Source organism: Hyaena hyaena, unplaced genomic scaffold (genome assembly GCF_003009895.1).
Source record: "Hyaena hyaena isolate Hyena2069 unplaced genomic scaffold, ASM300989v1 scaffold_184, whole genome shotgun sequence".
Classification (NCBI taxonomy): Eukaryota; Metazoa; Chordata; class Mammalia; order Carnivora; family Hyaenidae; genus Hyaena; species Hyaena hyaena.
This window is the reverse complement of record NW_024080817.1, coordinates 1939192-1952758: the sequence shown is the minus strand read 5'-3', so window position 1 is coordinate 1952758 and position 13567 is coordinate 1939192. Positions and strand designations below refer to the sequence as shown.

Sequence of the window (13567 nt, the reverse complement as noted above, 5' to 3'; positions counted from 1 at the left end):
TCCCAATACTCTTCATTTTGTCAGGCAAAGCAAATAAAGTGATGGGTAGGTGCAAATACCATGCAATGTGTAGCTGATGGAATACAGATGATTCTGACGGAGTGAGAAATCCTCAAGTTAGAAGAATGACTTTTAAACCGAATTAATCGATTCTGCATTCGGGTTATTAACAGAAGATTTTCTTTTAATCCCCTTGTTTTATATTTTAATTCTACCGTTGACACACTCACATCACATTTACACATAAATTCAAAAGTACAACAACAAATACGTTACTTAGGTTTCTTGAAAAATTACTTGGGTATCTGCATTCTTCTAAAGCACAGGAAAAGACTCATGTTACAGTATTCATAAAAGCAGGACACAAAATGGTATTTATAGCATGATCTCAGTGTAAAAAGAATGGGTATAGAGAGAAAATATAGAGCGAAATATAAAAATTCTTTAACAGTTCTCAGTAATGAGACTTCATTTTCTCCTTTTTGCTTTCCATGAGGTTAAATTTTTATACTGTAAGCCAGTATTATTTCAGGAAAAAAAAAATCTTACAGGAAAAGTAAATAACTCTCCATTTAATGGGAAGGTCCTTTTTTTATTTAAGATTTTATTTTTAAATAATTTCTACACCCAATGGGGGCTTGAATTCACAACCCCAAGGCCAAGAACTGCATGCTCCACAGACTGAGCCAGCCCGGTGCCGGGAGTGGTTCTTTGTATTTCTAAAGACATAGCAATAAACAACATGGTTTGAGAATCCTCACTTTGCATGACTGACACAACCAAAGGCAAAACTATGGAGGTGATCTGTATTTCAAATGAACTTTTCATTTTAGATTATAAGTAAAATGACTGTCTGGTAGTTTACACTGATCTCAAACACCAGCTATTAAAAGGTGTGATAACAAAAGCAGTTTACACACTTAAAAAGTATATTGTGGGTTGTGTGGATGGGGGAAGACAGTGTGGTGTATATTTTCCAAAAACCTTCAGGCTTTCCTACAGATGCAGGTATGTCTCAAAAATCCTACCCTCACAACTTTTTTTCCCTCCGCCAATGGAGTTAAAAGGAACACAATTTAACTTTTGTTGATTCACAGATCTTTGTTTTGTAAGGAACATATAGCCACGATTTCAGAAAAAGAACTGTTTATCTCTTGGGGTTAAATCTGTATGTTAGAATTCAGGTTTAATTTCACTTCTATCTACAATATGACGACCTGGCTCAATCTGACTCTTCAGCTCTGATGCGCATACAAATTCTGGCAAAGAGACAGCGTGGGGACAAGCAGTGATGTTCTACGTGCATGCATCCACGCACAGCTATAATCCCAGGGATTGGTGCAGGCTGTGGCTGGAGGCAAGGCCGTGAGCAGGTGACTTCAAGAAGGCAATCTAATAATTACATCACCATCAAAGCTCTTGTTTTAGAAGTTCAATTCCGAGCTCCCAGCAAAGGGCGGGGCCATGTGTAGATTTGTGTTTTTATTTCCAGTAATTGACAAGTACCGCAAAAGAGTAAATCACAGCCGCTCCATATGAAACATTACTGCTTGATTCTTCTTTAATAAACTGAGAGCCCATCCTCCTGAGTTTTCCTTAAATCCCCCCTACTTTCAGCGAGGTAAGAAAACTACCAAACCCACCTACCAAGATCACTTAGAGCCTAGAAAAAGGGAAGCACATTTATGGATAAAATATGATATTTGCTTTTGAGGTTCTGAATGCCCAAGAGTGTATTTATTTTGGTAAATAAACTCGTATCAAGCACATTCCAGTATCAAGCAATACTGACACTGACTCCACGTGTGCTCCAAATCCTGGGGCCCAGGAGTCCCCCAAACACCCTTCCCCCCAAGTCAGCTGGCCCCTTTCAAGGATCTGGCCCAGAGGGTGAAGGGGAGGCCAACCTTTCCTCCCAGCAGAGAGCCTCCCTGCAGCCCAGTTACAGAGGCATCAGGGCTGGGATCCTACGTTGGGAGGAGCCTGGGAGTCCAGCAGCAGTGAGCCTGGGAACCTGGGGGAGGTTTAAGCCACAGGTGCTGCAGCCACTGAGTGACTCTGACAGCCCTGGCTGGAGACAAACGGTGACAGAAGGTGACAGAGGGGCTGGAGAGGGAGGAGGGAGAAGGGGAGGGAAAGAAATACAAAGAAATGATTTGACCATTAAAGAGGTGAAATTATGGGTGGCTGTAGCTTAATCTTTATTTGTAATTTTATAATTTTTTTAAGTTTATTTAGAGAGAGAGAGAAAGAGAGGCAGCGTGCGTAGGTGTGCGCCGGGGAGGGTCAGAGAGAGAGAGAAGCAGAGAGAGAATCCCAAGCAGTATCTGCACCATCAGTGCTGAGCCTGACAAGTGGTCCCAACCCACGAACCATTGAGATCACGACCTGAGCCAAAGTCAAAAGAGTCGGACACTGTACCGACTGAGCCATCCAGGAGCCCCTCTTTTTTTTTTTTTTTAATGTTTTATTTATTTCTAGGAGAGAGAGAGACAGCATGAGCAGAGGAGGGTCAGAGAGGGAGTCACAGACTGAAACAGGCTCCAGGCTCTGAGTTGGCAGTCAGCACAGAGCCCGATGCGGGGCCCGAACCCACGAACTGCAAGATCATGACCTAAGTGAAAGTCGGACGCTTAACCGACTAAGCCACCCAGGCGCACCCCCCCAGGAGCCCCTCTTTATTTGTAGTTTTAAAATACTCAATTTAAAACCCCTAGGAATTTTTCTTAAGGAGATCATGGGACAAATGCACAAATACACATGCCCAGGGATGTTCCTTTTAACACTATTCACAGTGGCCAAAAATGGGAAGAAAGCAATTTAAGTGCCGGTCAAATAAATTGTGGAGCATCTCTATGATATTTTCAAATCATTTTTTTGCCTGGATTTACTTGAAGAATAAGAAACATGCTGAAGCGTCAGCCACCAAGCTACCCAAGGCTTCACAGTGTTGGGAAGATGTGTGAATTGGAATCCACCCTCATCCCAGGCATTTTTACTAGCCCTTCCTCCAGTGGAATGTCCTCCCGTCCTGCAAAATGGTAACAGTTCTACACCGTCTTGCATGGCCTGAGCTGGGCACGCAACACGTCCTTGTTGACTCATTGGGCTGTTTACAGAGCAGCACATGTAAGACGATGTCATTTACGAAAGACCCTCTGGGTCAAGGTGGTCTCACATGTTAAGAGGCCCTCTCCTCTGGCCGATAGGATTCAGGACGTGTTCCTTTGTTTATACTTTTCGGTATTTTGGAAAAGTTTAATGAGCCTGTGTGACTTTAATAACCAGAAAAATAAATAAGCTGCTTACATTAATAATAAAATATGTAAAAATTAAGTTCACCAAGAGTGAAGTCCAGTTATAGGAAAGGTCTCTGCCTGTTAATAAACAGGTATTTGTGCCTTAAGTCTTGGCCTATAGATCATGAATAAGTCACTGCAATGAAATTTTAAGACAATGAAGGAATTTATATGGTCTCCTGATGTTCCCTCAGGTCACATTGAAAAAATATTTGAAATCCCTTGTTTTCTATCATTTTCCAGGAAGTGGTTGTATTTCTTTTTTTAAAAAGAGGGAAAATAAACACTCCTTTTCGTACAAACTATGCATTTGTCTTTTATAAAATGACCAACAGAAATGAAAATGGCCATATATTAACTCTGAAATGCAAGAAAACTAACGAACTTCTATAATACAAATACATAAATATTAAGCATATTAACAAGAAAAAAAGAACTTTTGCAGAATTATCTGTACATTCTCCATTAAAATGTTATTTCTGAATAGAACACAAAGACCCCCTACTCAGTTCAAGATATGTTACCTTTAATTCTTATTTTGACTTTTATCACGAACAACTAAATGAAAAACCCAAGGGTGATCAAAACACGGTATGAGGGACAAAAAATGAAATGCTGGCTTAGGAACTCGTTACACTTTCTATTTTGTGGAGCAGGCAGATTTGTTTTGCACCGAAAATGAAAACTTACCTCGTGTCAGATGAAGGAATGCCAAGTGAAATGGACAAAAAATGTCAAGTTTGAGAAAAGGACGGATTTGAGGGGGTGTGATGACAGGTACAAATAGACTAAAGAGTTTTAGAAACATGCTTTCTTGGTGAAACAGATTTTAGTAAGTAGTCTTACCCAGCGACTAAAACGTATTTTCCATCTGCTTGATCCTTTAACCTTTCCAGCAGGGACAAACGGACTTTGGCTTTGCTTTTGCCATAGATTTCAATTTCATCTGCAAGCAATCCTATCTCCTTGGCAAGGACATCCACAGCTTTTGGAGTCTGTGCTCTTGAAATCTCAAGGTCACTGTGGGGGGAAACACATAAGTGGCGAGAAGCACCTCAGCTTAGGTGGTCACTGCTAGAGCAAAAGAGCCATACGCCGTGCGAACGATTCAATCAAAGCGACTGCTTCGTGGTCCTCTCTCCCAAAGAGCGTTACATATAACTGCGAATGATTAACGTGCATGATAAAATGGTACCTTTCTTTAAAGGAGCAACTCTTCAAAATTCACGAGGATCCTAGAATTCAGCCCAGGCACAAAGATAACCCCTCAACTGTGGGGGAGAACTGTAGATGACAATGTGCCCAAAGGCTTCCTGTAGGTACGAATCCGCTGTACAGTACGGGGCTTTCTGCGGATCGTCACTGTCTTCACTGCCCACGAAGAGATGGGTTATTGCATAATGCTCTTCCCGGGCTGGTCGTCTGTGTCTCTTGGCTATTCAAAAATGTGGAAATGCTATTTTGTTTTATCTGTGTCCACACTTTCCCTCTCTTTTTCCTACTGCAAGTCCAAAATCCTATTCCAAAATATGTTATTAATTGCATAACCATCAGGAAAAGGACCTAGTGCTTGAAGCTCGACTTCAGACACAGGAAAGTTTAGGAACTCCGGAGTGTCGCCGGGCAAATAATTTACCCTCTTCTATCAGCAGAGTGCGAACGCCGTGGTTCGCCTCGGCGGAGTGCTATACAATGAGCAGGTGCTGGGCTTCTCAGAGAGGCTTTCGGGGCTCCTGAGCTCAGCTACTTGTGGTAATGGGGGTTCAGCCATCTGTCCGCCAGACTGACCATCTGTCTGAGAGCAAGACGTGGCTGGCCCAAGACAGGCTTGGGAGAGCAGGCCTCAGGGACTCAGGGGGTCACCAGTGTTGACACTCGGAAGACAGCAGTGGCCTCGCTCACCTTGGAGCCCTTGCCCAGATACAGGCTGGGCTCTGTGCTTCGGGACCAGTTCCCCTTCCCCCAGGACCCCGGCACTTCCCTTTCTGGCCGCTCCCACCCCCACCCCCACCCCCGCCCATGCTCCCACTTCATTTTGCCTTCCTGTCTACCCCTTCTTTCTCTTTCTCTCCTCCCCAAATCTCCTAAACTGAAGAGCCCGCTCTTGGAAAACTTCCAGTTTTCTCGTTACTAGCTTAAAAATGACAGCGACATTGTTTTGATTTGGGGGTAATTTATAAATTACTCAGCCTGTCTTTCTTTCCCCTTTAGAAACCAAATTCGGTTCAGCTATTAAAACTTCCCCTGAGTAGGATTTATTTAGATTTAGGCAATGACTTTGGTACAGATTTTGGCAGAGTCTACCTGAAATTTTTTTTTAGCTCTCAGTGAGTAGAATGTACTCACTCACTTTTACAAATTAAGGTCCTTTAATAACATCAGTAACTTTGAAAATATAATATCTTACGAAATAGACTGCACAACTACAGGGGTGATATTACAGAGAATAACATTCCCTGCGATTTGTGTATTAACACACACAGAAAGTGACTACATTGTTCAGTCTGTTTCAGGGGTGAAAACATCGCACGGTGGGTATAAAGGAAACATCAGTGTTCAGTTGTGGTGCAAGGAAACAGATCAAATCTAAAACCCAAGTGGTCATCAAATGAAAAATGAGTCGATTCCTGGAGGTTTTATCTACTGACGTGTTATTTTCCAGTGGCACTGGGTGAACCTTGGATCAAGAGGGTGGGGCCTTTTCATGAAGTGGGGACAGGTGGGGGCCCCCGATGAGGCTGGGAAGTGCATTTCTCTGGCTCTAAGAGCTAATGAATTATTCCTGCAGTACAGTATGTATTTCTAAACTCCTGCAGAGAATATATAGCTTACACTTCACTAAATGCTACTCTGAAGAAAACATCCATCTAGACCATCACAGAAAACCCTATCAGATGGTAGGTGGCTCTGTGCGCTGAGGAAGGCTGAACTCACTTCCCACATAGGATAGTGTCCGGTTTGGTTGGTCTTTTACCCTCAGAGCAGACACCTACATGGCCCTGAAGACCAAGCCGACAGATGAGCTGGGCATTTCTAACACTGAAAAGCATATTCCAAACGCTGTATTACCATATTTGGTCAAATCTAAGGCGTCAACATGTTACAGAGCGCTGAGAAGAGAAAAGAATGCCAGTTAAGACAGGAGGCATCATCGACAGTAAGGGGCAATCCTGACTTCAGACATGAAGAAATGTACATCCTAGGGCTGGCAGAATATGGGAAATGTGTTCATTATTATTTAATTTTTAGGACTTAAACAATCAAAAAACTGTGATTAAATTATTCACTATCAAAGCCATAACACCAAAGACCCCCGGCCTGTTGGAGAACTTTGGATATATCAGAGGCACTTTGGTGAGCAGAGGTCAGGACAAGGAAACCCTGCAAATACCTGGGGACTGGGGAGAGAGGCTGGAGTTTCAGGCAGTGAAGTCTCCACCTTGCGTGCTGTTGTTCGCGTAGCCACCTCCTTCCGCTGCTGACCATGTTCTTTGTGAGACAGAAGGGAAAGCACGTCATAGAAGTAAAGGCTGGCAGGCTATGACTCTACACTATGAAAATGTCGTTCAGGGATGTCATGTCATGAAAAGGATCACAAAGTTGCACAATAACCCATGTGAATATCAGGGATAAGTTTATTCACATGTAGAGTTGGGCCTTTTTTTAAAAAAAAAAAAAAAAAAAAAAAAAAGAAAAGCTATATGTATTTTTAAAACAGGTTAAGGGGCACCCTGGTGGCTCAGTCAGTTAAGCATCCGTCTTCAGCTCAGATTATAATCTCACACTTCGTGACTTCGAGCCCTGCACCGGGCTCTGTGCTGACCACTCAGAGCCTGGGGCTTCGGATTGTCTCCCTCTCTCTCTGAACCTCCCCTGCTCATGCTGTCTCTCTCTCAGAAATAAATAAAACATTTAAAAATTTTAAAAAAAAAGAAAATAGGTTAAGTATTCACTAAAGACATCAAGTACTAGAATAAAATGAGAGAGTGGGTTCTTCACCGCAGTTGGAAAAGAAAAATCAGGGAACTAGGAGAACTCATGGATGATGAATGTGGATGCCCAGTCTCTAAAATCTGCAACACCATGTCAAGTCCAATCCCGTCAGACTTGATATAATCGAACAAGAACACTGAATTGTTAAATGGTGATACACACACAGAGAGAAACAAAATCTGGCTTAGGTCAAAACCCAACACATAATCCTTATAAGAAAGTATTATGTCCCATTTGAAAGCAAAAAAGTTTTATTTTGGAGGATGCATCGGTGGCTCAGTTGGTTAAACGTCCAACTTCAGCTCAGGTCATGGTCTCAGGGTTTGTGGGTTTGAGCCCTTCACTGACAGTGCAAAGCCTGCTTGGGGTTCTCTCTCTCTCTCTCTCTCTCTCTCTTTCTCTCTCTCAAAATAAACTTTAAAAAGCTTTTTTTTCTTTTTTAAAGGGAGGCCAATTTATTTATTTTTAGTTTATTTATTTTTAGTGAGTTCAAGCCCAACTTCGGGTTTGAACTCAGGACCTTGAGATCACAAGTCACACGTTCTACCGGCTGAACTAGCTAGGAGCCTTCTAGAAGAGGAGGAGCCTCTAGAAAGAAGAAAGAAAAAGGGAAGCAGTGGTGCTTGACTCTGATGGTGAGGTCATAACATCTCCTGCGTCTTCCTCCCTGCCTTCTCCCATGGCTCACCCGGTCTGGTGGATGTTAGCTGCCACATCGTGGTCAGCTCCCCTGAGAAGTCGGCCTGGTGAGGGACTGAGGCATCTTGCCAACAGCCATTGTGGAATGAGGCACCACATGCCAACAGCCATGTGAGTGAGCGTCTTGGAAACAGAGCCTCCGGCCCCAGTCAAGCCTTCAGACGATCTCTTGAGTTCCACTGCATGAGCGACCCCGAGCCAGAACCGTGGAACTGAGCTGCTCCCACATCTGACCCACAAGCAATGGAAGACAACGTTTACTGTTTTAAGTTGCTACATTTGGGGATAACCTACTCCACGGCAATAGACAACTAACAACAGACCCTGAGTCCAGTCTCCGTCCCATACTTGTCATGTAACCAAAGGCAAGTTTTTCCAAGCTTCCATTTCCTTACCTGTCAAATGGGAATGACATTCTCTCACAGGATTATGGTAGGACCTAAGCGTCACTCTGTGTGTTAAGGTGTTTAACATTGTGTCTACTCAACAGAAAACACTAGCAAAATGTTAACAACTATTAATCAAAGCTCCAAACAGTCGCTATGTGAAACAAACCTGGATCCGCAGAGCCGCAGCAAGGAGACTCACATCATCCTCTGCGATGACACCATTAAAATGTACCCCAAGAGAACCACATCCAAGCTTTCCTATAAACAAGTTGGAGGGGGGGAGGAAAAAAGACATTCAGGATATTGTTGTTTACAACCAACTGCTCCTAGTAAAAAGTCAGCATCCTGAGTGCCATTCTCATTTTCAGTCAAGGAACTTAGGACATCTTGGCACAGCTCCAGGTAGGTCACCAGTCCCCGGCACGGCCTTGGGGCTCCTGACTGGGCCACAGGCACACCGAATTACAGTGGACGAAAATCTTGCTTCTACCTCTAACCGGCAACTGTGACACTGGGCCCGTTATCTAATGTGGGTGCCTGCAACCCCGCAGAACTCTGAGGAATTGAGTGCGACAGGGAATGTCGTGGTGTTGAGCATCTGAGAATAGCAATGTCACTGAGGTACACAGGGTATCCAAAGGGGGAGTGAAATAAATAGCGCAATCGCAACCACAGTGCTATGTGAAAGGTCAGGCAGGCTTCCTTTGAGAATTTTAGGGATCCCTGTATTAAAAGTGAAATGACCAACTTTGCATAGAAACTGAGAAATTACATTTTTGGATACTAATTTTAGGGATTACCAGGTTTCCAGAACAGAGGGGTATTTGTACTAATGGTGTTTTTCCTTCTTTAGCTGGTACTTATAAAGGTTATGAGAATGAGCACACATGGAAAATGCTTTAGTCTATATCCTCCCTTGGAGAAAAGAAACATTTCTAATAGCAACTTTTTTGAATTAAGAAACTATTTTCCTCTAGTTTGGACCACTCTGCGTTTAAATTATCCATTTTGCTGACAGTCCTTTGCAAGAAAGAGCACAAAACACTTCAGACGAAGCGTTTTGTGATGTTCTACAGTCAAATGTATGTAGGGCGTTGGAAAATCATATCCCTCCGGTATTGTTTCGAGATTAGTAACACTTCACAGTTTTATAAATCGTATTTAGGCAAAAGCCAAGAGTCTAGAGAATGAGGTTTGTTGTTTTGTTTGAACCACTAGAGATCTGATCTAAAGATCCTGTCCAACCATCATGGAAAAGAAATATGCTTCCCGCATTTTTATCTCTATCTTTACATGACGAGGAAGGAAAAAAAACCCCAAAAGCCTACACTCCAGGAGCTGGTATCAATTTATTAATGCCTATTTCCAGGACAGAATCACAAGTACCCTGGTAAGTGAAGAATATTTCACCTGTAATGTTACACAGGGAATAATTCCGCCCATAATCTCAGCCGCTGCACTGCATAAAATAGAAGGTGGCTAAAAGCAACAAAGATTTTAAAACGCAACACAAGACGTGCCTACACATACATTTTAAACCTTGGAAAGGATCTTACAGGAACTGAAATTTCTGTCTGAAGAAAGTTACCTGAATTTCAATAATGCTTTTAGTCTCATAGTTTTCTTTTCCTTCTACTAAATTCCATCCTGTAAAATTATGTTTCATGTTTTCTTTGTGGGAACGTGTGAAATGGGGACCCCAAGGCGACTGATCATAAGTTACTGTCACTTTGCTCTGTGTGCTCTTCTATATTTCACGAACTGTCTACTGTGAACACTCTATTGCTTCTGTAGTACAAATCAGTAGTAATCTTAAAACTTAGAAGTTATGAATCCAGAGAACTCGAAGCTATGAAAATGGTAACTCGGCGAATCAGAAATACGTTCTTCACATTTTGTGGTGAAGGAGAATTGAGAAAAGAAATCATTACCTCATCCCTCTGCCTGTGTAGACTCAGGGCTCCACCCAGAGGCTGTCTACATCCCGCCTGCCAAGGCTGTCTGCACTCAGCCCACGAGTCCGGCGGGGGCCCCAGGGGACCCGTCCCAAACCAAGTGGGTCTTTTCACTTCCCACTAAAGACTCCCCATTAGCTCGTGGCTTTTCCGAGGACAGGTCAATGAATCTCTTTAAAAGATGGCCTTTCATTTAGAATTTTTTCTTGCTAACCAAACTTTCTACAACACAAATATTTAAAGCTAACGTGTCGTAACGCTTTCCCTGGAATTCCGAGCAGAACTTTCCGTGACAGGAGCTGCCCTGAGACCACCCTGGGAACTTGGCCAGAATAAATGGGCAGGACAAGGCAAATTCTTCTTTGGTCTCCGTGCCCTCTCTGCTACCTGAAAAAATTTCAGCTTTTCTACAGCCTGGCCCAGGGCATCCTTCCTAGCACAGAAGTGCTGTATGAACCCATAGATTGAATTCTCAGATATTTTCTCATACTCTGGGAGAACTAGTAACTCAAAAAAACTTTTATGTGAAGTTCTGAAAATAGGAAAAGCTAAAGAAAACTACATATTAGTGCAGATAACACTTTCAAAACCACTGGCGATTAGTTCTAAGTTAAATATATCAATCATATTGGGTAACAGGAAAATGCAATAAATGAACTTTTAATATAATTTTGGTAACAATGCTCTCAAGAGTTGAACTCATAGCTTAAAACATCTATGTCAGTTAAGTGTCCAAATCTCGATTTCAGTTCAAATCATGATCTCACAGTGAGACTGTGTCCTGTGTCAAGCTCTTTGCTCAACACTGAGCCTGCTTAAGATTCTCTCTCTTCTTTTCCCTCTGTCCCTTCCTGTTCTCATGTGCACACACTTTCTCTCTTTAAAAAAAAAACAAAAAAACCTCAAGAGACAAAACACATTGAATTCACTATCAAATAACTATGTTTTACTACTTTAATAGAATATAATATAAAAATCTTTAAAAAAAAAACAACCGAGTATTAGTAATATATTAGTATCAACTTATATAAACAGCCCTTTTGAAATTACTGAAACCAAAGCAGGAAGGAACTAACACGGAGTTGTACATTCTAAACAGCTTGAGACTTTTTCAAAAGAACATTCAGTGTATCATAACATACCGATAATCAGTTAAAATTTGAAATGAAAACCTGGCAAAAACATATAGGCCCAAATCTTCCAGAATTTCCCTGGGAAAAAACTTAAGGGAAACAGGTAATAGATATAATGGATTTCAGAATAACTGGAGTTCAAAATTCATAAGGAAGTATCCTTATTTTGTTCCAAGTGCAACTGAGATAATGATTAAATTACAGGCAGGTTGAATTTCTCTAAAGCTACTGTCTTACATCCTCCGAATCTCATAGGGAAGAATCCTTCCTTGGGCCTGAGTTTTCAAATACAGACTTACATTTCGCTAATAAGAAGTCTGAGCTGTTTTGTGTGCCAGAGGTTCGAGAACAATGAAGTGGTGGTGGGGGGGGGGGGCTGCTTTATTGGCAGCTCCCATCAAAGAGGTGCCGTGAGGTGCAAGCTCATGTATTCCTCTCAACAGTCTTGCTCTCATCTTACAAAGAAACTGAAGATCAGAGAGCTTAAGTTATTTGTCCAAAGTCACACAGCTTGTAAATATAATGCAATTGAGAAACAATCCAAACACAAAAAACCCTTCTTCTCTTTGAGTGAGATCAATTTGACTCCAAATTCCATGCTTTTCTCATTATGTTCATTATGCTGTCTCCCTTCAGGGCCATATGAGAGATGGCTCGAGGTCCTCCAAGATCCCACAGGCCATTAACATGAACTTGAGATGCAGCCCGGGGTTCCACTACCAGTCCACACCAAATACACTTAAAATGATGCTGTTAAGGGCGCCTCCATCTATTTTTATGGGGGGTGGGGGGCCCTGTACCACTGAGTATGAAAATTTCACCATAAAACCCTGCCTTCACCCAATCGCAGGTTTATTAAGAGTTCTGCTCTTAAGTGTGAATAAAAGCACCTTTCCTTTTAATAATGTTTTCAAAAGTCTCTTTAGGGTGGCACGGTTATGCAAAAAAGGGAGAAGAGCCTTTCTTCAATCTGTGCATAGATTAAATTTCCATACTAATCAAAGCTGCTGAAATTAAAACGGACTATCAGGAAATAGAACGTTATATATAATAGTACTGACTGCAAAATGTTCATCTATTTAATCAGGAGAACATTTTTCCCCTTTGTCTTCACTGTCAGCCCTGTGTCTGATCAGGAGACTAGTTCAAGGAGATGCCTCTGTAACTGCAACTAACTTAAAAGTGCAACCAATCAGAGTACAATTCTCTAGTCCAGGTTTATTCATTCATTCATCACCCAGTATTTATTGAGCACGTATTAGGTGGGACACTGGGCATGCAAAAATCACAAAGAAAACTACTAGTACGGGACCAGATACATTTAAAATAAACCACAGTCAGTCTGCATACAGAATCAGTCAAAATATAATTAATGCCTTGATCTCCCCAACCGCACCCCCAGGAGGATGGTTATGTTAAATCTAATGTTTTTAAGAATGCCTTTAAAAAAGTAAAGGTCCCCAAAAGAAACTTAGTAAAAATATGGCAAAATTTCACTAAAAAAATATACTGTCATCTTTATATAATCACAGAACTCAAAGGAATTCCAAAGAACACTGAATAGACTATCTCTAGCCAAGATTATACCAAAATTGTCCTAAAAATATAAACTCTAATAACAAACAAATAGCAAGTAATTATAACAGCAAAGAGCGTTCACTTAAAAGAACATAAAGTCAGGGGTGCCTGGGTGGCTGTTGGTTGAGCGTCTGACTTTGGTGCAGGTCACGATCTCCCAGTGCGGGGGATCGAGCCCCGCATCGGGCTCTGTGCTGACAGTATAGAACCTGCTTGGGATTCTCTCTTTCCCTGTCTCTCTGCCCCTTCCCTACTCATGCTTTCTCTCTCTCAAAATAAATAGATTTAAAAAAATAAATAATAAAAGAACATAAAGCCAAAACTGACTTTCCTAATCTAAATTCTGAGCAGAGGAGCAAATCTGCCATGACCATCATTTATGGGTTAGGCATTGGTTTTCTCAGTCGGGGAAAGAAATTTATAGCCTGAAACTACATACATTTCAAAGGAGTTATTTAGTGTAAGTCTTCTGTTTGCTAAAAAGATCGATTAATCCTACATTCACATTACATTATACCTCT

The 13567-nt window shown here is 41.8% G+C and overlaps 1 protein-coding gene across 1 annotated transcript in view; it reads right to left on the bottom strand.

The window, feature by feature from the left end:
• Window positions 1-13567, bottom strand: part of MTHFD1L (methylenetetrahydrofolate dehydrogenase (NADP+ dependent) 1 like) — a 183444-nt gene that overhangs the window by 141619 nt on the left and 28258 nt on the right. The window contains exons 9-11 of the mRNA XM_039240954.1: window positions 8547-8638; window positions 6691-6788; window positions 4146-4319 (exon numbers count right to left, since the gene is read on the bottom strand). Of these exons, the coding sequence (XP_039096885.1) occupies window positions 4146-4319; window positions 6691-6788; window positions 8547-8638 (364 nt within the window). The remainder of the gene's footprint in view (window positions 1-4145; window positions 4320-6690; window positions 6789-8546; window positions 8639-13567) is intronic.